This window comes from Rattus norvegicus, chromosome 5, assembly GCF_021556685.1.
Source record: "Rattus norvegicus strain SHRSP/BbbUtx chromosome 5, alternate assembly SHRSP_T2T, whole genome shotgun sequence".
NCBI classification, from domain to species: domain Eukaryota; kingdom Metazoa; phylum Chordata; class Mammalia; order Rodentia; family Muridae; genus Rattus; species Rattus norvegicus.
In genome coordinates, this window is record NC_141538.1 from 148,058,329 (window position 1) to 148,082,499 (window position 24,171).

The 24,171-nt window shown below is 42.7% G+C and overlaps 1 protein-coding gene across 3 annotated transcripts in view; it reads right to left on the reverse strand.

Moving 5' to 3' along the window:
* Nucleotides 1-5,988: 5,988 nt before the first annotated feature.
* Nucleotides 5,989-24,171, reverse strand: part of Khdrbs1 (KH RNA binding domain containing, signal transduction associated 1) — a 37,347-nt gene continuing 19,164 nt past the window's right edge. Inside the window, exons 6-13 of one of the 3 annotated variants that reach the window (XR_015687478.1) lie at nt 22,995-23,196; nt 22,535-22,602; nt 21,316-21,374; nt 17,901-18,091; nt 15,845-15,904; nt 15,274-15,333; nt 14,088-14,163; nt 5,989-6,871 (exon numbers count right to left, since the gene is read on the reverse strand). Coding sequence is in view for 1 of the 3 variants with exons in the window: in NM_130405.2 (NP_569089.1) it covers nt 17,994-18,091; nt 21,316-21,374; nt 22,535-22,602; nt 22,995-23,196 (427 nt within the window). In the remaining 2 variants the exon portion in view is untranslated. 3 annotated transcript variants of the gene reach the window in all.

The following is a 24,171-nucleotide window of genomic DNA, read 5'->3' on the forward strand; positions in this document are numbered from 1 at the left end:
TTCTGAAGGGGGGCGAACCCACCTCTTGTGTTTCTTCACCCTGTTCTGGATGAAGGAGGACACCAGAGCGGCCTTCTGCCTCTAGTGAAATCATGTTCTTGTGCAACACAGTCACCTCATACTCAGCGCGTCCCAAACCGGGCTTTCAGTGCTCTCTGGTTTTATTGTACTTTGGCCCACCCGAGTCAAAATCTAGGAGTCACTAACCTTTTCCTCCAAAACTCTATATCCAATCTTTGACCTAATCTTGATGACCTAAGCTCTATGCATTTCTCATCTTTATTCCGCTGTTCATTTTACTGCTGCGACCTTAGATTAGTGCCTGCGCCTGCCATTTTCAAATTCTGAAATATTCTTGGGTATTAATAATCACCTATTAGGGTTCTTTATTAACATTGTAGAACTTGGTGTGTGGGGAAGGAGGAGGAGGGATGCACATAGTACTGGACATGGGAGGGCAACCTGTAGGAGTACGGATTCTTCTTCCATGTAGGATGTCGGGCTCGTATACAAGAACCTTTACTTGCTGAGCCATCTCAGCAGCCCTTTGAGCTCGGTTTTTGAGTCAGGGCCTCTGGTAGTCCCGGTTGTCCTTGAATTTGCTACGGACTAGAGGATGGCCTTGAATTTCTGACCCTGCTTCAGAGTGTCAGAATTACTCCCATGACAGATTTATGCAAGGATGGAAATAAAACCTAATGCAAGCACAAATTATCTTGTAGGCATGGAAGATTAAATGAGACAATCCTTGTAGTACCTGTTTTAATCAGTGTAAGCCATCATTGTGTTTGGCAAGCACGTAAGAGAGGGAGCAAATAGCTACTGTTACTGTTGGTGTAATTTCCTCCCTTACAAGACTGATAAGTAATTTATGGGGGGAGGAGAGGGGTTAAAATTAGGGCCAAACGCAAGCTAGGCAAGTGTCCTACCACTCAGCTATGTTCCCAGCCTCATAAGCAATCTTTATATCAACTAGACAAAGGTTAGACAAAGGTTTCTCTGGGTATCCCTGACTGTCCTGGAACTCACTTTGTAGACCAGGCTGACCTCGAGTTGAGACCCATCTGCCTCTACCTCCTAAGTGCTAGGATCAAGGCAAGCACCACGACCATGATACCCAGCTCCTCATAAGCAATTTTAGTCCTCTTGTGACTTCATTGATTATCATGTTTGGCACACATTAATCAAATGAATTACAAAATACTAATAAATTTCTACAGAGCCTAAATTATAAGGGCAGACAGACATAATAATTGGTAAATTCTGTAAAATATTAGAAGAGAATGTTGGGGCTGAAGAGACGGCTCAGTGGTTAAGAACACTGGGGTTGGGGATTTAGCTCAGTGGTAGAGCACTTGCCTAGCAAGCGCAAGGCCCTGGGTTCGGTCCCCAGCTCTGAAAAAAAAGAAAAAAGAAAAAAAAAAAACAAAAACAAAAACAAAAAACACTGACTGTTCTTCCAGAGGTCCTGAGTTCAATTCCCAGCAACCACATGGTGGCTCACAACCCTGATGTGTGTGAAGACAGCTAAAGTGTACTCATCACATAAAATAATTTAAAAAAAAATGTTGGATGAGTAGTAAAACAGGGAAGGGTGTCCAGACGCCTTTAAGTAGGATGGGGAAGGCAGGCAGGCTTTACTGAAATGACTTAGAGGAAGTATCTGGGGAGAGTGAAGATTCTAGACGGGACAGTAAGGGCACTCGGCCTGACGTGTTGAAGGAGGGGGATGGAAGTGGGTAGCAGTGCGTTTGCAGATCTGTAGCTCCAGCATCCCAGTGTGTTGATACAATCCAGGCTCACCTATCATGTGGGAAAGACAGTTGCATCCACCTATCTGATTGGTCTGTAGGCAAGCATGTAGGCATTTTCTTGATTAATGATTGATGTGAGAGGGCTCAGCCCACTGTGGGTGATGCCACCTCTCAGCAGGCGGTCCCGGGATGTACAAGAAAACAAGCTGAGGAAGCCATTGGGAAACAAACGAATTGTTGCTTCCTATAGCCTCTGCTTTAGTTCCTGACTGACTCTAGGTTTTGCGGACTTCTCTTCATGATGGACCAGAACTATAAAATGAAAGGAACCTTCTCTTTACCATGCTTCTTTTGGCCCTGGTGTTTATCACAGCTATAAAAACCTAACTAGGATACAGGAGATCCTGTCTCTAGTCTCAGAAGGCACTAGCTTTCTGTGCATATATTCACACACACACACACCCACTCCTTAACTAAGGAGAGGGGCCAGAGAGATGGCTCAATACTTAGCACAACTTAGCTGAATCTAGAGGACCCAAACTCCCAATACCCATATATAGCAGCTGCCAACTGTCTATACAGCCAGTTTCCGGGTCTAATGCTCTCTTCTGGTATCTGTGAGCACCATACACACACCAAAAGCCGGGTCATTCCGAGGAATGTGTGTGTGTTTAACACCTAACCCTATTTTTAGTTACTGCTATATCCTGGCATTTGCTACACCTTAATGAAGAAACAGAAGGATGTATTGAACTATACCAAATTTAGAGGTAGGCAGAGCATAGTATGAAAACTTCCTAGGAGGGGTCAGATCTGATATTAGAGTAGTAGTTCAGGGATTTTGTTCAATGGTCCAGTGTCTGTCATAAGCCCGAGATTAATCTCTAGCATGATCTTTTGTTTGCTAAGTGTGCTTGTACCATATGGGGATGAAAACATCTCTTGAATTAGGTAACTGCCTGTTAAGTTTGTAGGGAAATCTATGAATCTGCAATGTAGAATATGCAAACCTCGTACATAGTGAAGTCCCAGAAGTATTTACTGAATCGACTTGGCATACGCACAACTCAGTGTAAGACAGCAAGGGCACCCATGGGTCCAACCCCCTTCTATGACTACTTGCTCTATATCCATTACTTCCAAAAGAAAGCCAATTCTCCCTTGGGAAATTTCTCTTCCTCAGTCCATTTGTGGTTGAATCTTCTTGCAGTTCCAGTGGGCAAATGATTGGCAAGTCAAGATATTCTAACAGTCCTGCTACTCCAGACTAGTGGCTAGTTTGAGCTGAAGGGATAGAGAAATTAGTGATTGAATGCAGGTGAAATATTTTCATAGTATATAGGCTACAATGATCAAGAAAGTAATCTTGAGATCTACTTGTGATGACTGATGAAAGCAAAGGCTTTAAAGAAATGTCACCTGAGCCACCCCAGCTGATATATTTCTCCCAGACACTTCAGATCTGATCTTTCTAAAAAAGAATTAATCCATGAATATACAGTAGCTGTCTTCAGACACACCAGAAGAGGGCACCAGGTCTCATTACACATGATTGTGAGCCACCATGTGGTTGCTGGGAATTGAATTCAGTACCTTGGAAGAGCACTCAGTGTTCTTCACCACTGAGCCATCTATTCCCCCAGATCTGATTCTTAATACAAGAGCCTTCCAAGGTGTCCATATTTAATCTCTTGGACAATTTTCATTCCTTGTCTGATTTGCCCTTCCATACATCAGCTCTCATACCTATGCTTTGTCAAACTCTTCACATTTTTATATTCTACAGATAATAAAGCACTAAGTCACTGGGAAACTTTGAGATTGGGTTTAGTCTGTAGTCTTGGCTGGCCTCCAAACTCGGAAATCTACTCTGCCTCTGCTGGGATTAAAAGCTTCTGCCACAATGCCCAGCCTGAATGTTGAGTCAAAATAAGCAAAGGCTTCATATTGTTTTGATAGTTCTGTAGTCTGAAGGGAAAGTAGAAAGCACAAAGGTTCAAGGTAGGCTCTGTTCCAGAAGAGTCTAGTAGGCTTGAGCATAGCTGAGATTAGCTTTGTCAACCTGACACACAACCTGGAATAACTGGGGAAGAATTTCAGTGAGCTATTTTCCAGATCAGGTTGGCCTATACTATCTTAATTATGTCAACAGAGGGAAGACTCATCCATTCATGCCCTGAGGTTTAGGTCCTATACTGAAGAGAAAATGAGTGTAAGCTCCCTTCCTGTCTGCTCTTGACTGTGGATGTGACTAGCAGTTTTAAGTTACTGCTGTTTTGATTTTCCTATGGTCTGCAATCAGAACTGTGAGATAAAATAAACTCTCCCCCCAATCTGCTTTTGTTGGGGCATTTTATATTAATGGAAAATAAAACCAAGACAATAATTGAGGTTAGAAAGATTGGTAAGATCATTTGTAGTCTAAATGCTGCCAGAAATTTGCTTCCAGGTCTTCAAGCCCCTAGGATCTGAAAATTAGAATTATTTCCTATTCCTTATTCTGAGGACTGATGGAGAGTAGATAGCAGACATAGTATATGAGAATTTGGATGGCTGCCATTAGGAGTTGGAGAGTTGCCTCACTTTGTTTCTCCCAATGGTCTTAGATCTTACTTCCTTACCATCACCCCGCTAGAGGGAGCCACAAACAAAGGAGTTCTGAAGCAAAAGTCAGTGCCTGGAGCCAAACTAAAGAGAGGTGGAGAGTCCTGCATAAGATACACGACCAAACAGGTGTATGGTCTAAACTCGATGTGTATATATGTATGTTTTTGTATCTTAGGCCCCAACACCCGTGAACTGCACCTCCTTTATTTTTTTTTTTCGGAGCTGGGGACCGAACCCAGGGCCTTGCACTTGCTAGGCAAGCACTCTACCACTGAGCTAAATCCCCAACCCCTGCACTCCCTTTCTAAATTACTAGGCAGGCCCAACTGGAATCCCCTGTGCTATCCAGATAGTCTAGCTAGTCCTGAGAACCTAAGAACCTTAGAAAATGGCATCTGGAACAGCCATACTGGTACACACCTTTGATTCTAGCACTTGAGAGGTAGAGGCAGTTTCTGTGAAGGAGATCCAGGCAGGGAATAAGAGCTGGAGCCTGAAGCAGGATTCAAGGCCAGCCTGAACTACAGTGGGACACACACACCCCTTTATAAAGGAAAGAAGAGAGAAAATGTCATCACGTGGAGCAGTATCCATGTGGCATTAGGATTCCAGCTCATTTATCAGAGGACGGTCAGGTAGTGTATGTCTGCAGTTCTAGCATTCAGGAAGCAGGGGCAAGTAACTAGAGGCTGTGTCTTCCAAAAGAAGCAACAGGGTCTATTTTCTCTAATCAGGATTTACTAGTAAAACACAGCATCACAATATAGAATACTTTTTACCTTCTTTATTTTTCACTTACCTGCAGCAAGACAGATTCCTCCAACCCCAAGAGATGTTAAAACAAAGGCCCAGAAAAATTCAACTTACCTAAGATCATTCAGCACCAGGACCAGAGATAGGCCTGGAAGCAACTTAACAGCTGAAGAACTCAAGGAAAGGCATGCAGGCAGAGCCACCACAGCCTTCCGAGCTTAGTCCTCCTGGCTGGTGGCCAGCCTCATACCCACCCTTCTATAGCCAGTCCTGCCTCCACACTCCCATTCGTCCCCTGAGAGTCCATCACCCTGGCAACAGCTAGAGAAAGGCCCTTTTTAAATATTTATGTCTCAGAGCAGTCTAGAGGCTTGGGGAAAGCTGATGTCATCCTTCTCAGCTTGCAGGTGACTGACAAGCAAGGCAGCTGGGTGGGTAGGCTAACACCCAAGTCAGACTTCTCAAGATAAAGATCCCTAGGGGGCTAAGCAGTAATGGAGGTGGACACTGTGACAGAACTTCTAAAAATAAGCCTGAAGGAAGGAACTTGAATGTTGGGCAGTATTCTGTCCAGCCCGTTTTTCAGATTTAAAGTGTTTCTCAGATTCCCGTTCGGTCGGGAGAAATTATTATTAAACATGCCTTGATAAACACACAAGGAATGAACTGAATTTTAAATTGAGATGTTTGATTTCAATTCTGGGCTGTCCTGTAAAATTCTGTGACTCTCAAGAAGCTATCTTGTACCTGGAGTTTATAGATAACTGACCTACCTCTGAAGAGAAAAACTGAGGATGTAACCTTGGCCCAGTGCAACTAGTAATGGGATCTTGGCTCTCCCCCAGAGCTAATTGAAGCTATTAGAGTAGAACCATTTGCTGTTCATCACGTGACCAAACCTTTATTGAACTCTTCATGCAGAAGCAGATACTTGGGAATAGTACAGAGGTGACGCAGAGCAGCCCCACTCTTCAAGAACACGTGGACGAGTGCTAACAACAAAGAGGAGCACAGGCCCGGAGTTTAAAATGTCTTACCCTAAGTAGACGATTCTCAACTTCCCTTCATGTATTACAGAGAGGGTAACTATCTTTTCTGGGAGCCCTCTGGCCAAGGGCTCCTAGAGTAAAGCTTCCAATAAAAGTGTGGCAGTGGGGCATAGACAGTAGTAGGTTCCAGCACATTCTATGGATGCTAAGTGGAAACAAGACTGGGAATAGCCCAGGAGTGGAGTGTGTTCTGACCTGGAGAGCCACGCCAGGTGTTTAGACCCTGGTCTTTGGCTTTTCATGACCAGCTTCTCTGTGTAGACCTGGCTGTCCTAGAACTTGCTCAGGTTGGCTTTGAACTCCAGGATCCATCAGTCTCTGCCTCCTAAGAGCCGAGATTTAATGGTGTGTGCCACCATGCTTGTTGCCTTTCAATTCTTTAAAGGCTATTTATTTACTTTCTTATATTTATTCATTTATTGAATGAACCCAGATCCTCTACACGTGCAAGTGAAGTGTTCACGGAGTTAAAACCCCAGCCCCTCCAATGTCTTGAGTAGTTAGAACTGTTAGCAATGAGTTCCCTGAAGCACTGAGGACTCCATATGGGCCTAAAGATCCTGGCTGGCTTTCTGTGGGAAACTCAGATCAAGAGGTAGGGTGAAACACAACTGTTGAGCTCCTCTCCTGGGTTTCTATGTCCCAGGAAGTGCCCCAGGCCAGCCTCTATACAGCAGGTAGCTCCTGGTATCCAGGCTCCTTTGACAGCTGCAAAGACACAAAGTGGAAAATTAAGGAACTTGAAGCTCATGGGGACCTCTCAGCCTTCATCTGGTCAGGTTTTTTTTTTTTTTTTTTTTTTTTTTTTTTTTTTTTTTTTTTTTTGTTCTTTTTTTCGGAGCTGGGGACTGAACCCAGGGCCTTGCGCTTCCTAGGTAAGCGCTCTATCACTGAGCTAAATCCCCAACCCCATCTGGTCAGGTTTTATACCTTAGAACCTTCCCTGTCTGTAGCTAAACTCCTTGCTGCATTCAGCAGGAAGGTTCCTAGTACACAGATGAGCAGGAGATATAAGCTCAGAGCTTCCTGAGTGAGCTCTTGGCGGTGAGATTCTATCTCAAACCCTATGTGGCTCTCCCATCCATGAATGACTGAGCAGAGGGATCTGAGGTCTTACTTGGTTTTCAGGTGCAGCTGGTATCAGCTACTTTGTGGGATGCTTCCCACCCTTTAGCTCACCCACCTCTTCTCTTTTTTTTTTCCCCCCCACCCCCTCACCCACCTCTTCTCATTTTTACTAGATAAGAGAGAAAGAGGCAGAGGAAAGAGAGATCTCTGAATCGCGTTCTTTGCTTCTTTGAACACGACCAAGAAATGGCAACCAACCCTCCTGAACAACCACCAACCCCACCTCTCTGGGCCCTGGCATTTATATGCCCTCTGAAAAGTTCCCAGAATTCCAAATGGTACACAATCACAGAAACTGTGGCTGGCAAAATGGCACCTCTGCTAGAGCACAAATCAAATCATAGTCAGCTGCCATGGACAGTGTGAAGCAGCGTCATACACGCCCACCCCCCACCCCCACACACACACACTTGAGATTAAAGGAGTAACACATTCTTACATTTGTGTTTTTAAAGAAACCAAAATCCCAGAATTGTCACAACATTCAGGTTTTTGTTAATTTAACTTTATTTTACGTACATTGATGCTGTGTCTACATTGATATCTGTGTGAAGGTATGGAATCCCCTGGATCTGTACTTACAGACAGCTGTAAGGGGCCAGGTGAATGCCAGGAACTGAATCTGAATCCTCTGGAAGAGCAGCCAGTGCTCTTAACTGCTGAGACTCAGCCCCTTGCTGTTTTCAGACCAGAGTCTTACTATAGCCCATCTGGGAACACACTATGTAGACCAAGCTTGGCCTTGAACTCACGAGGTCTGTCTGTCTCTACCTTCAAAGTGCATGCTCCGCCACACCCCAACATTTCCAGCTTTCAAAACGCAATGCTTTGGTTATCCCAAACCAAAAAGACTAAGTTTAAAAAGGAGTAAGAAAGTTCCGTCTCTAAAGTTCAAGGGTCCACCTCATCTGAGCTTATAAAGGAGTCCAGCCCTGCCCCCAAAGCCCGGGGTTATCCATAGAGGATACATCTTATCCTGAGACACTGGGCTGGGGCCTGAAATGTAAAAACCCACACCAGTGATTCTACTTTTGAAATGATCTTTAAAATTATGTATGCACGCGACTGTGTATCTGCTCCTGAATGAAGCAGCAGGTACTTCAGGATGCCAGAGGCATTGGATCCCCTAGACCTGAGAGACATGAGTGCCAGGAACCAAGGCTGAGCCAAATGGCCCAGCTTCTTCTAAAGGACACTGCCTACTACACCTACCATCATTTCAGCCCAGGTCTCACTACACTGAAGCTTTGTTAGAGACCAAATGCACAGATTTTCCTACCTCAGAGGCTTGTTCTAACAACCATGTCCAGCTTCAGCCTATAATCTTAATATAGCCCTCTTCTCCCACATCTAGTCACTAAATTACGTTCTAGGAGCTGTTGAATACCTAGTTCTCTACATGCTCACTTTTTATATGTGTATGTGCACTTTTCTGTGCCAGGGTACAAGCAGACCAAAAGGGCAGCAAATCCTGGAACTCAGGTGACAACTTGTTGTGAGTTGCCAATCTGGGTGCTGGGAACCAAACTCTGTCCTCTGAAAAAGTAGCAATCACTCTTAATTCTGTTAAACACTGAGCAGTCTTTCCAGCTCTACTGTTCATTTCCAATCATATCCCTCTATCACAGGCTGGGGGATGCATGCCACTGTGGAATCAATCTTAGGGTTTCAGGCGTGCGATAGACAAATGTCCCACCTTGTTCCAAGAGACCATGTTACCTCATGATACCTGAGCAGAGGCTAGACTGGCTGGCTAGCAACTCTCAAGGATATGAGTTTAAAACCAGCACACTCTAGGAAACGAATTCCAGGACAGCTAGGACTACACAGTGAGAGACTCTTCACAAATAAAAATAAAATAGGTTGGAGGAGCAAGATAGCTCAGAACTTGCTGCTTAACAAGAGCCCACATAACGGTGGACTCTGACCTCCACATGCATGCAGTAACATGTCTACCTATATACACACAGTATAGGGACTAGACCTGGAGTGTTACTGAGTTAGATCCCTGTCCAGCTAGCTCACTTTTGGTCTGGACTAACAAGGCTTCCAAACAGGTTATCCATGTATTAACAAGTTTTAACATCAGAAACATGAGTAGGGGTGAGGCTCAGTTGTACAGGGTTTGCATAACATGCCCAAGACCCTAGGAACAGTGTGACTTGTGCCTGTCTCTCCTTGATCTGCCTCACACTACTGTCTGCTCAGTTCAGTGTTACATATCCTTTCTCCAAACCATCTCCCAAGCCCCCGGGGCTCAAGCCAGTCTTCCTTTAGGAGGCAGCTGCCCTTTTTTGTGAAACTTTCAACAGACTTGTTTTCCTTTTGAAACTTATTACAATATGAATTACTAACTCAGACACATTGAAGAAAGCATGAAAGAACTCCGGAGTGGGAAGAATTCCAAGGGAGGATAGCTCACAATGGAAGTGACGTGGGTTAATGAGTTTTCTGAGCAGTATCTACTTCTCAAAATAGACTGTGAGCTCCATGAAGGGAGGAACCCAATCCCAGGTGACCAACACACAGTAGGTGCTCTAATTTGTAACAATCTACATATTTTTTAAAAAAATTAAAAAGACTATACCAATTTCTAGGAAGAAGCTTATTAAAATCCTTTGAGGGGCTAGAGATGTGGCTGTTGACAGAGCACTTTCATAACACATACAAAGCCTTAGTTTCAAAGAGGTGAAGACAGGAGGACCAAAACCTTAGAGTCAGCATCACTACACCACAAGTTCAAGGCCAGCCTATGCTGTATAAGACTGTTTTAAAAAACTAAAGAGGTCTTACCAGAGTCCAGTGTATTTCCTTCTCTTTCCTCACACACCCTACCTACCCAGCACCACTGAGCACTTCCTCAAAGTGGGCTGCTTCCCTCATTCTTCAAAGAGCTGGGCGACAGAGAATGCTCAGCTTACATCTAAACTGCTGGAGTAGACCATCCTAGAAAACGTGTCTGTATCTAACCCCAAACTTGTCCACCTCAAGCGTCACATAAATCATAGTATCAGGGAAGAGATGGGGATACCGTGATATATAAAGGCTGACAAAGGGGCAGCCAACAGATATCTTAACACAGTATTAAATCTAAACTAATTTCTGGTTATATTTACTGACTCATTGTTGCCAAATGGCCTGTGGCTCACTGCCCAGAAACACCTCAAATGATCTGATTTTTCCAGAGACCCACAACTTGCACAGGGCCTCCTCCAATCTAGGTGGGTCGCCTGTGTCACATTGGAGAACTCTACGAAGCCCAAGGCAATCCCTGCAGCACAGGCTGGCAAAGGCAAGGATAGATGCCATATCCATGGTCACGGAAAGCCAGACCTGGGCTGGAGAGGCGGTACAGTCGTCAAGAGCACCGCCTGCTTTAGAGAGCCAGGGTTTGATTGCCAACACTCGCATGGTAGAGCACAACCGTCTTGTTTACTCCAGCCTTACCAGTCCCAAGATGCTCAACACCCTCTTCTCGCCTCCACAGACACCAGACCATCACATATGGTTCACAAATCTATCTGCACTCAAAACACCCAAATACAGAAAACAAGCCTTCTAGATAGATAGATAGATAGATAGATAAGAAGAAAGAAGGAAGGAAGGAAGGAAGGAAGGAAGGAAGGAAAGAAGGAAGGAAGGAAGGAAAGAAAGAAAGAAAGAAAGAAAGAAAGAAAGAAAGAAAGAGAAAGAAAGAAAGAAAGAAAGACAGACAGACCGACCCACCCAGTCATGGTAGCACATGCTTTTAAACCCAGCACTTGGGAAGCAGAGGCAGGCGAATCTTGTCAAGTTTGAGGCCAGGCAGTGATATAGTCACAACCCTATCACAACAAACAACCCAGAAATTTTGGAGAAAACTTTGTTTAAAACAGGTTTCTTCGTGCTGTCTAAGCTGACCTTTAGCTAGCTATATAATGAAGGCTACCCTTGGAGTGCTAGGATTACAGGTGCACCACCATGCATGGCTGTTTATTTAGCGTCCACGTATATGCTCTTCCTACCTATTAAGTCCAAGTCCCTGCTAGACACAAGTCTGTCTGTAAGCTAGTACAGGCCGGCCTCTCATCTCCTGCTTCTGTCTGCTGAGTGCTAGGGATTATAGCTGTGAGAAAACGCAGCCTTTCTTCTGTAGGAGATGCAGTTAGCAGAGTACTAGAAAAATGTGTACTTGGCCAGCCCAGGGTATGGAAAATTGCTAACTGGACCCACCTGGTCCAGGAGGCAGTGCTTACACCATAGAAATTCTCTGCTGAAGGACCTAGAAAAAACCAGTCCTCCTCCTCTAGGTCTGAAGACAAGAGAAGGGTAATTAGGCAGTGTAATGTACTTCCTCCCCTCCCCCCAGCAGCTGCTGTCCCACACAGCTGTTTCCAGCCTATCTAGTCCATGTTATTAAATATTCATCAGATGTGTGCTAACTCTAAGCATGCAATGACTATTAATCTGGAATCCAAGAGTGCATGTGAGTCTACAGAGGCTGTAAATTCCTAAGAATTCAAATCTTTTAACTACAGAAATCTAGAAGCAAAGTCAGAAGCATGAATTCTAAACACCATAGGTGGGAGCACCTTTCAGTAAATTTATCTTGTGGCTAACCAAACAAATTACAAGAATCCAGAAGGCAACAGTTAAGTATGAGTCTGAGACTCAAGCCTGGATTTTAGCTCTGCAATACTGTGATCCTCTAAATCATTGCACATTAGAAGAATGCTCAATTAGCATAGTGTGGGGAGCTATAAACCAGCAATATCCTAGCTTCACATGGGAAACTGTGAGAGTTAAATGGGATGCTGGTATGGTATGCCCAGGAAAAAGCATATAACTGAGAATTTAAGATGGACAAATTGGCCAGGCACAGTGGCACATGCCTTTAATGCACTCTGGAGCCAGAAGCAGGTGGATCTCTTTTGAGTTCAAGGCCAGCCTGGTCACAGTGAGTTCCAGGACAGCCAAAGCTACATAGAGACCATGTCCTTTGGGGAGGGGGGAGAATCCCTTGAGAGTTTCTCTTAGATAAAACTCCAGAGTTTTAGAGGTAAGTGCCAGATGTGGGAAGCACACACCTGTTAAAGTACAGCACAGGAGACAAGGGGCAGGCAATTCTCTATAAATGGGGCTAGCCTGGTCTACTTAATAAGTTTAATGTCAAAGCTAAATGGTAAGACCCAAATTAAGTTCAAATAATAAAAAAGAGATGGTCACCTCAACCAACAGTTGAGCTTTGGATGGAAGTGCGGATGAAGATCAGAAGTTCAAGGTCACCCAGAGAAACATTGAGAATAGTTTGGGCTTCGTAAAGCATAGGTTACTAAGAGACACACAAGGGGAAATGCAAACTTCCCATCCTTACAACACAGCCCACATCAATGTATGAGAGCAACGATTCTCCTTCCTGTAATACAGGAGGCAGGCAGCAAGAAGTACAGATGTGAGGAGAGGATCTACCCAACCCTTCATTCTCCAGCACAGAAGTGGTACCACTTTAAGACCCATTCTTTCCCCTACTTTGCTAGCACAATTGTCAAACAGGCATGGCTCTAAAAACTCTGTCCTACACCCTAAAATTTTTCTTAAATTTCAACATTTTGAAACCAGCACTAAGTTATTCTTATATTACAGCTACATATTATCACTATGCCCAATTTATGTGGTGCTAAGAACCAAAGGTTTCGTGTACATAGTCAAGCTCTCTGTAACTGAGTGACACCCCTACCCCATTCAGTTACAACAATGCTGCAATGTATGCGACAATCAGCAAAGTGGAGACTTGAACAAGTAACTCACCTAGAGTTCTAGGTGTAAACTTGCTTTGAGGGGCTGGAGAGCTCACCTTTGCTACATTAACAACTTTGTGACTTTGGCTGCCACTAATATTTTCTGGTGCTAAGGTTCTGTCATATATACAAATGAAGACGCTGGCAATACCTCGGTGGGTAAAGGTAGACGTCTGCAGGCAAGCATGGTGACTTGAGCTCAATCCCATGAACCCAGGGGTGGGAGAACCAACTGCACAAAGTTGCTCAAAGGCCTCCACATAACACAGTAATGACCAAGGCCTCACCACATGAATGCTACATCTGATGTAAGAGGAACGACTCTGCTATGACAGCGGGCTTTTGTTTTATTTTTCCCTGAGACAGGGTTTCTGGGTAGCTCAGCTGTCCTGGAACTTGCTCTGTAAAATAGCCTGGCCTTGTTGTATTATATTTTGCCAAATTAAAGCCTTATTTATGTTTAAAAAAAAAAAATAGCCTGGCCTTGAACTCAGAGATCCTCCTGCCTCTGCCTCCCAAGTACTGCTACTACCATCCAGCTTACAATCTTTACTGTACATCTGTACATAAACAGCCTCTGAGAGAATACTGAGTATGATTATGGTCTTAAAGAAGCAGTTGTTCCAGAGAATGGATGCTTGACCTGGAGAAGTGTTGGTATGTTATACTCTCGACTTGCTATAGAAGCAACAGAAATTATCTTACCATTCCCACTACCAGTTGTAAATGTAAGCAGACACAGTAGGCATTCAATTTGAGTTCTCTTCTTCCTTAGCCTACCTTTGTTCTTGGGACAAAGCCTTGTGGGCTACAGAACGCCAAAACCTGTAAGCCAAGCATTTATTACTATGCCAATCTCCTACCAACTCCATTTGCTAGGCTCAGATCTATGCTCCACTCCCATAGGAGAGAAGCCCAAGTTTTAATAGGCTGTTGCTCTTTTTCAGTGAGAAAACGGTGACTTGGCTTTATTGGTGGCAACCACAATAGCCTAGCATCTGACGCATCTTCATTCTTACCTGGAACACTGGGTAGCAACTGAGAGACAACGCCTTCTTCTTTGACTTACTACTTCACTCTCACCGTCTGCCTTTCCTAGTTACAGAAACAAATTGTTTTGGAACAAAAGACAGCTCTAGGTTTATCGGGCTCCAAGTCCATTCCCCTGCCCCTCCCAGCTCCACCTTTAAAGACAGTGTCTCATACAGCAAAGGCTGGCTTCAACTTGCTTTGTGGCTAAGGATTACTCTGAACTTCTGCTCCTGCCTCCTCTTCCTGAGTGGGAATCCCAGGTGTGCGTAAACCATGCTTAGTGTGTTCTTTTTTCTTTCTTTTTTCTTTTTTTCGGAGCTGGGGGACCGAACCCAGGGCCTTGCGCTTGCTAGGCAAGTGCTCTACCGCTGAGCTAAATCCCCAACCCCTCAGCAATCAACTCTTAACTTATGAAGTTGCATGACCTCACTGCATCTGTAAGTTACAGTAATTACACAGTTGTCCTTTTCTGTCTGATCTAAAATTCCCTTTCCTAATAACACTAATTCAACCCTACCCCCCTTTTGTGTTTAGACAACATCCCAGTCTACAGTCCAAGCTGGTCTTGAACTGGTGGCATTTCCAAATGCCTTAGACTCTGGAGAGCTGAGGTGACATTCTGAGCAACTACGCCAGATTGAATTTCAGTTTTGAGGAATTAGTTCTTTCTTACACAAGAGTATTATTAAAGTGAGGGCTTTAAGCTGACTCAAGATAATTCTGTCTGGTATTTCTTCTATGAAACTTGAGTGTTCAATAGAATAAAGCCAAACACAGGCAAAAGTTTACCTTTCTAGTAATCCTGACTAGGAAGTGACTCAAAGACCCCAGCCTGCTCCACTCTCCTGTATCCACTATGGTTCCCAAACCAGATTTTCTAGTCTGTGAAACCTATGCTTTCCTAAAATCCAGTAAAGGCCCTTTTATTTCCATTAGGCATACTGTGGCTTGCAAAAAATACACTCCAAATGAAACCCTGCGTCGGGATTTTTTGCAGAATAAGGTACAATTCAAGAGATGTAAGTTGACACTGGCTAGTCTTAACTACTTTTGCAAACTGACACAGAAGTGTGATTAAATATGGTAAACTGGGTTTAGGAAAGACTAAACTGTTAACCACCTCTCAGCACTACTACCTTGCCATGACACACAATGAAAACCACCTTCACATACCTGACATGGGTCTCCAATACCCAGTCTATTCCAGGAAAAGCCTCAGGAATTTTCAGTCACCTGAAAAATCGAGAAATAAGGAATGAACGTTTGGAAAAAGCTCTAAAAGACGTACAAAATCAGATAGAGATCCTGCATGCATTTTATACATTACAGGAAAGAAACATGCAACTTTTCAGGAAATTCAAACAACATTGCACTGTGAATATAAATAAGGAGTCTTGGGGGCTCATCCTTGTACATTTTAAAAGTAGCTGAGCAGAGAGCTTTACTTGGGGGTGCAGCAGGTCTTCTCATCTACAGGCATTGAAATTTTACAATGTGTCATTTAAGATGTCAGACTTGGTGCCCAGGTTACATTACAGTTCACTTGTGATGGGCAGGATTATTAAGAGTTATGGATAATTTATGCGGCAGCATATGGTCTTTCTTTTTACAGCTATTTTTATTAAACAAGTTTTGCAAAAATTTTAACATTAAAATTAACAACTAAAGAATTGTTTATGCAAGTTGCTGTCACAGGTTATATAAAAGAGAAATATGTGCTATTAAAATCAGACATTTAGGTTACCTTTGGTTTTTTGCGATGCATGTTAGCTTTACACATCCTGATTCTCTTGCGATAATTTTCCTTTAAAAAGGGGGGTATAGAGTGATCTCTTTTCATCAAAACAAGACATAATGCCCTGAAAGCTGACTTCAAACCACGGTGGAAAATTCAGTTATTTACACTTTATCACAATCTATAAATACAGTTTTTGTTGGTGTTGTTTTAAAAAGAAAAGAAAAATGCCCATCATGCACTGCTACAGGCAGCTTGGCACTTCACACAAGAGGATTTTTCACCCCCGAGCAGTTTAGGTGGCTCTTAGGGAAAGAATGAGGTCCCTGGGAATTGAGTGATTTTTTTTCCACAGGGACAAGCAATCCCACTGTTGAGTCTCCTGGGAGGGAGTTCAGGACCAGTCTGTTATCACGCCAGCTCTTTCCCCAGACCAGCTCGATTGTTACTGCATCTCTAAGATTGAAGGGTAACCCTCAAGGGCACCCAGGTTTTGCTGAACAGTGGTGTCTGAACACAGGTGAAATCAAGGTCTGAGCACAGATTTAGTGTCATTCTTTAAAGGCCACCTCGGGGCTCTACAGAAGCAGGAAGCCAGGGCGGCTGACACTTGGAGTACCTATGCCCTCACATGAAAACCAATCTGTGTAAAGTTGGGTTTTTCTCTCTAAAGATTAGAATTTTTTGATAGGAATGGATAAAACTGCTTTCAACAACTTCCAGGGGGTGAAAAAGCTTTGGTTCTTTTTAAACTAAAACTTAACAACTCATAAACTTTTTTTTTGGTAACCTTAAAAATAAAATCCCCACCACCACTTTTAAAAATGTCTCCAAACTTTTAACAAGCCCATTAACTTTAGAGTTAATTTAAGTTTAATGTGAAAGAGAAAACTATTTTATTGTCCACCCCCAAAAATAACAATTCATCACATTTACTTTGATTAAAAAAGGACTAAACTTTATTGACAAACTTGCTGCAGACATTTTGACATAGGTTAAGCTACCTATTTAGGCAGACTTACACATGTAGCATTTAATCTTCCAAAAACAAAATGGGAGGACGGTACAAATCCATTAGGACTTTAACTTATGTACAAAGTGGACTTTGATTCTCTTCTCATTCAGCTGCAGTGTCCCTTTTTATGTCATGCTAGTGTTGAGACATACTTAACTACCGTGGCAACAGTGCGAAACTGACAATGGTCAACTTAATGAACAGCGTCAGCTTTCGGCCCCAGTGTCCAAGTGAGTTTTTCATGGAGTGCAGAATCTCAGATGGACAAAATACTCTTGACATTTTAAATACTGAAAATTTGATTATTAGTACTATTATTGAAAAGACTGTGGCTAAAAAGAACTGTCAGACTCCATTTAGGCGGCCAGCTTCCCTCCCCAGCAACCTATTCAACCCCCCCCCCCCCACTAAGTATCTCTCAACACTGTATGTCTGGGGCTAGATTTCAAAACCCACAGAATGAAAAAGTCATTTTACAAACCTAATTTTGTTGTTGTTTTAAGTCAATTAACGTTAAAAATTGCATCAACTATTTAATTCATGAGGATCTTTCATATTAAAATTTAACCTTAAGATTCAACCGCCATGTGCTTTTAAAGGAAATGTTTTTAGAGACATCTGAGCTCACTTTTACATGGTGGCACCTACTGCCGTTAACATTGTGATTTTACAGCTTAAGCAGCCCTGAATTTTGAAATGTAGCCTAGTTTGGGATTCTGCAACTATGACTTTACGGGGTGCCTCAAATCAAAGCTAAGAAAACGTTGACAAGCCTTTACTTCAGAACCTTTAAGCAAGCAATGCCACTTTTGAAACTAACATGTTTGTGGTTTTTTTTAACTCAACTTTTTTTTATTATAAAAGGTACACTGTTTATATTTAAACAACAAAGAAAAAAAGCATCTACACACTTAAAAAATTAATTCGATATTCCTAAATCTATTTTAACTCATTTTAAAATACTACATACAGAAGCCAGAATGCAGAGTTAAGAATGGAGGAAGGTGGGGAAAAGAAAGGGACCACAAAGAAAAACACTTAGACAATTACTTGTCTGTTGTGGGTAAAGCAACAGGAATCCTGGGATACAAGAAATCAGTAACAAGTTTGCTCATAACTGATATTTTCCCCTCCTGTTTGTTTTTAATAACGTCCATATGGGTGCTCTCTGTATGCTCCCTTCACTGGCCTAGCTGGAGGAGCCTTCAGTGATGGCCTGGTCCCATTCCAGTCATCTTGTCCTGTGGGAAAAGCAAAATGGTTTACAGTATGTTACCCACAATACTGTTTTCTCTCTAGTATCATGACATACCCAAGCGTTCCTTGCTCTCCTCTTTACTTGTCCCTCCCCGAGCAGCAGGGGTAATCTCCCACCATTGTGAGTACCAGAGAATTCAAATAGCTAGCTCTACATTACTGTGCTGTTCGTTCCCTTGAGCAGCAACGTTCTCAATAAACCAACACGATTGGCATGCAGTCCCCAAACCTGGGTAAACGAAATACACTGCTCGAAGCAGTGAAGGAGTCAGTGAGTCTGCAGTAACTATTCCTGTGCCCAAAGTCATCTGGTAATCAGCCTCAGTGAAGATGGCAAGTCATATGCAAGGTTTCACTTAGCAGGTAGCCACCCACCGTCACTGCAAGAGCAAGTCAGGTTCTACTATGGAAAAATATGTTCTGCTTCTCCAGAAGCAAACAAAGGCCTCATTAAATGAGACCATCCACCACTTGGTACCCAAACCCTAGAGGATGAATGGCTACTCAAAAGCTGCATTATAAAACCCTTGAGAATCGTAGCTCCTTTCTCATGCAGACAGCCCTGACAGGCCACCAAAGCCTGAGATAATGATCACTTAGTTCTACCGCTGACCACCTCTTAGCAAGGTAAACTGCTTAAGCTTACTCTCCCCACTAATTCTCTCATCTTCACATACTAATTCATGCCTCCCTGTAAATACTGACTATGACTAACACAGGTCTTCCTTTTCTCTATGGACAGAAAGTTACATAGCATTTGTGGTCTGACTATGCTTGGTGCATAGCAAGTGGCACTTTTAGGAGGTGTGGCCTTATTAGAGGAGATGGTGCCTTGTTAGAGGAAATGTGTTGCTGTGGAGGCAGGGCTTTGAGGTCTCATATATATGCTCAAGTCTGGTCAGTGGAATCAGAGCCCCATCCTGTTGCCTGTGGATCACAGTGGAGAACTCTCGGCTGCTCCAACACAATGTCTGCCTGCACACTGCCATGCTTCCTACCATAATGGACCAAACCTGTGGAACTGTAAGCCAGGCCCAACTAAATGTAGTCCTTTGGGGCTGGAGGGATGGCTCAGTGGTTAAAAGCACTGACTGCTCTTCTGAAGGTCCTGAGTTCAATTCCCAGCAACCACATGGTAGCTCACAACCATCTGTAAAGGGATCTGATGCCCTCTTCTGGTGTGTCTGAAGACAGTGACAATGTACTCACATATATAAAGTAAATGTTTTTTTTTTCCCGGAGCTGGGGACCAAACCGCTTCCTGAGCTAAATCCCCAACCCCAAGTAAATGGTTTTTTAAAAAAATGTAGTCCTTTATAAGATGATATTTCTTCACAGCAATGAAACCCTAACTAAGACAGAATTCTACTTATGCTCCTAAGTACAATACACAAGGCCCACCTATTTTTGCAAGATGTTCCTGGATATCAAAGTTTATTTTTCTAATTCTCTTTAGAAAGGCAGATACCAGAAGATACTGGTAATAGCAACAGCAAACCAAGACCACAAGGATAATAGCCTGCTCTCCATTTTGAGACATGAGCTCACTGTGCACTGCATCTTGGATAGACTTGAACTCAGTACAGCTTAACCTGGTTCCAAACTCACAGTCTTACTACGTTAGTCTCAAGTGCCTAGGATTCAGTCTGAATCTCCCCCAGCCCCAAAACCAGGATCTCCTGAAGCTCATGCTGCTTTCACATCTGATATAGAGTGGACAATGGCCTCTACTGCCCAACTGCTAAGATTATAGTCATGTGCCTCCATGCTGGATTTCATGTTCTTTAGTTCAGTCTTTCCCCAGCCAAACAGAAATGCAGTTTTGCCAAATACATACAGAAACTCTTGTATTGTGCCTTACTAGGGGGGAAATACGGAGCTTCTCAACAGTGATACATGAGTGGAGCACTGTGATGTTACTATGGCAACAGTACAGTTCTATTTACCTAAAACTGGAAAAAATTGTGTGTGTGTGGAGCTAACTGGCTATACTGCCAATGGGTTAAACTTATGTTTCTTATGTGATGATTCTATGGATACCTTTTCTAACTCCTTCTGTAGAGCATCTTAAGAGGAACTGTTAGCAGCTAAGCCCCTTGGTAGGGAACTCCTCAAAGGTGCAGAAGACTCTGCGTAAAAAGACTGCTCTCAAGGCTGGAGAGATGGCTCAGCAGGTTAAGAGCACTGACTACTCCAGAGTTCAAATCCCAGAAACCACATGGTGGCTCACAACCATCTGTAACAGGATCTAATGCCCTCTTCTGCTGTGTCTGAAGATAGCTACAATGTATTCATATACATAAAACAAATATAAAGAAAAAAGACTGCTTTCTCTGAATTACAATGCTATATGACATTACTCTCAGAGACCTGTTAACAAAGAGCCATATTTAGCTCTAAGGGTTCTTGAGCAATGTGTTTTCAAGCAAACCTCAGAGAAGGTTACCTTCCAAACCTAACTGCTTTATGGGATTAGTAACTGAGCTGAGGACTAAGGATACAGCCCAGACGATAGAGAACTTGTCTACTAGACAGAAGTCCTGAGTTCACCTCTAGGTACCACGTAAAACCAGACATAGTAGAAAGTGCTGTAATGCTAAAACCAGAAAAATCAAGATCACCATCAGCTCTATAATGCAAACCAGCCTGAAATATCTGAGAAAAGGGAACTTGAATTATTTCCCAACTTAGAGGGAGCTTGGTGCTTCTAGTCATGTGATTTAGCCCCACCCCTGAGAACTTCTGATTTGATTCTAACAGGTACTATTTTCCCCTACTTGTCGGTTCTACTAAGCTGCTTTCAAAGCTGGCGTTTGCTTTGCAATGGTATTATTTTCAGAGAGTTCCTTTTTTTTTTTTTTTTTTTTAATGCAGGAAAGGGAGAATAGAGCTAAACAAATAAGATCTTACTATCTACCGACATAGCCAAGGTATAATAGCAAAAGGTCCACAACCAGCTGAGTTAGGTGTGCATTACCTAACAGAACAGTCAGCAGAACATGGGAAGTGCACAAGTCCAGCTAAGCAAGACTTGATAGAACAAACCATAGGAACTCCAAAGGCAGAACTCCAAAGTGACATCTAACATGTCAGCAGTCTTCTGATGGTATCATCTGAGGTAAGTGAGTGCCTCACTCCAAGAATCCATCAAGCAATGTTTACAGACACTTAATTGCACATTTACCCCACCACAGAAATAAAAACCTACCATAGGCTTCATAAGAATCTTGAAGCTCCCCATGTCCATAGTCATAATACTCTGACTCCCTGAAAAGACAAAAACACAATAGTAAAGGTTTTCATGTTACCATTCTTTTAATAGTCCACATCTCAGACAGTTTATTATCTATAAAATAGGGGGAAATTATACGTTCTGTTCCATTTCTAATCACCCCAACAGTTACAACACGTATAAACCATATATTTACCAAAAAGCCTAATTAAATATAGCAAGGAGAAAAAAACAATGTAGAAAACCACAATCTGCATTGAGATTCTTAAACTATAATCATCATGTATGTAAAATTCATACAGCTCATCAGTTTTGCCCCCATAACAAATATCTGAGATTCTTTTCCAAGCAATCATAGGTAAGACATATATATACATGAAAAATCAAAGCTGTATTTTAAGAGAAACCAAACAAACAACAACAACAACCCAGGTTAAGCTTCTAGCTTGTTCTTAGAATCATAGGCATCTCCAGTGTGGATGGGCTAAAGTGACTTGATTTGTTTGTCATGAGACAAAGCCTCCTGTATCCCAAGCTGTTCTTGAACTCTTGATCCCATGCTAAGATGACATGCAGGACAGCACTCTACCAACTGCATACTTCTTTCTTCCAAACCCGAGTGACATTTTTTGTTTGTTTGTTTTCCGGAGCTGAGGACCAAACCCAGGGTCTTGTGCTTGCTAGGCAAGCGCTCTACCACTGAGCTAAATCCCCAACCCCTGAGTGACGTTTCTTTTTTTTGTTTGTTTTGTTTCGTTTTGAATTTATTAGTACATTGTTGCTCTCAGATCTCATTACAGATGGTCGTGAGCCACCATGTGGTTGCTGGGAATTGAACTTAGAACCTCTGGAAGAACAGTCAGTGTTCTTAACCACTGAGCCATCTCTCCAGCCCCTGAGTGAAGCTTCTTAACAAACAATTATTTAATGGTATTTTTCTCTTCCATTCTATATAGCTCAGGAAATGTTCATCAATTAGTTTAAGAGCCTAAATTAGCATAAAATTCAGTTATCCAAATTCTCAGAGCCACAAATATGCCATCAAGTCATCAAAAGTGGAGGAAATACCTTTAAAACATTAGATTACACTATTCCTTAGGGTAGTGTTTGCCCAAATCTTTAGTCTCTCCAACTCTACCCACCATCCATCTCTACAGACACTGCGCAGACATGACTTCTTGCCTGACTCACTCACCCTTGACTCTGGCTGTAATAGCCTTCATAGCCTTCGTAGCTCTGTTCTGCATATGAATCATCATATCCCTGGAACGATAAAGTAGAAGGTCAGAACTGCATAAAGAGAATCACAGCCCATAGGGGATCATGGGCATTTGAATGAACAGGCTACGGAAAATCCTCAAAAATACTAATACCAACTGCAGAACAGAAAGACAAAACTCAAAAGGTTTTAGTATTACAATCTTAGTAAAATTCTGTATGTTAAACCACAACTTACTTATTTAACTTATACAGACAAAGTAATAATGCCTAAAATAGAAGAAAAATCGTCTCATACTTCAAAATTCAACTGAACAAGAACACAGATTCCAAATCTTAAAGAACTGTCTTCTATCTACACACAAGGGTAAGACCCTTATTACTTATCTGGCAACCTAGGTATGGAAGAAACAATACATTGTTCAAAACATTCTTACATAATCTTCGTATGTTTCTGGTGCAGGTGTTGGAGGCAAAGGTATTCTCTGAATACCAGCTGTCCGAGCTCTCGGTGTTGGAGCACCCCTCACAGTAGGTGGGGGTGGCACCCCTCGAGTCACAGTGGCACCTCTGGTGATGGAGCCTCTTACTGGGGTTCCACGAACCAAAGCCCCTCTAGGTGGCCCAACACCACGTCCTCTACAAATAGAAAATTTACATTAATTTGAGATTTTAATAATTAGGCCACATTCATATTAAGAACTGTTCATAAATTCTAGAAGTAGGATGATTTTTACATTTCGATTACTTACTCATTTAAGACAAGTCCTCCTATGTAGCTCTGGAACTCCACCTGCTACTGTCTCTACTAGGTATTAGGACTAAAGTTGTGTGTTACCACACTGAGCTAACCTTAACACCCCCCATCCCCCACATGACCCCCAAGACATTTCTGTGTGGAACTCACTCTGTAGACCAACAAAGATCTTCCTGCCTCTGTCTTCTTAGGGCTAGGATTAAAGGCATTTACCACCACTGCCGCTTAACTTTAATTTTTTCCAGTATATACGCACACATAGTTATTATTTTATAATTGTCATCCAATGTGTATGGATATCTTGCATGCACACATGGTACGCTTTGTGCCCACAAAGGCCAGAAGAAGGTGTCAACAAGAGTGTGCTGGGTCCTCTGGAACCTGAATTATAGATGACTGTGAACCACCATGTGGGAGCTGGGAATTAAACTGAGATCTCTGGAAGAGGAGCCAGTGATCTTAATGACTCTCTAGGTCCTAATTTTAATTTCTTAAAGGAAGGCTCTGCTGCCACACTTGGTAAGTCAGAGCCTGTATCCCTTGCTTGTCCTTTGGTTTTTACTTTTCCTTCCCTTTTCTGACAGGGTTTCACATAACCCAGTCTGGTCTTGAATTCAGCATGTAACTGAGGACAGCCTTGTACTTCAGCCTTCACTTCCTAAGTGTTGGGATTATAACTGTGTGTCATCATCCCCTGGAGTTTGCACAGTGCTAGGATCAAACCCAGAGATTTATGCATGCTAAGCAAACCCTCTACCAACTGTGGCCCTTCTCTAACCCTAAAACAGACGTTAAAGCACAGAATAGCATACATATAGGGAACTAGACTTCAAGATTCTCTGGGCTCAATCACGATC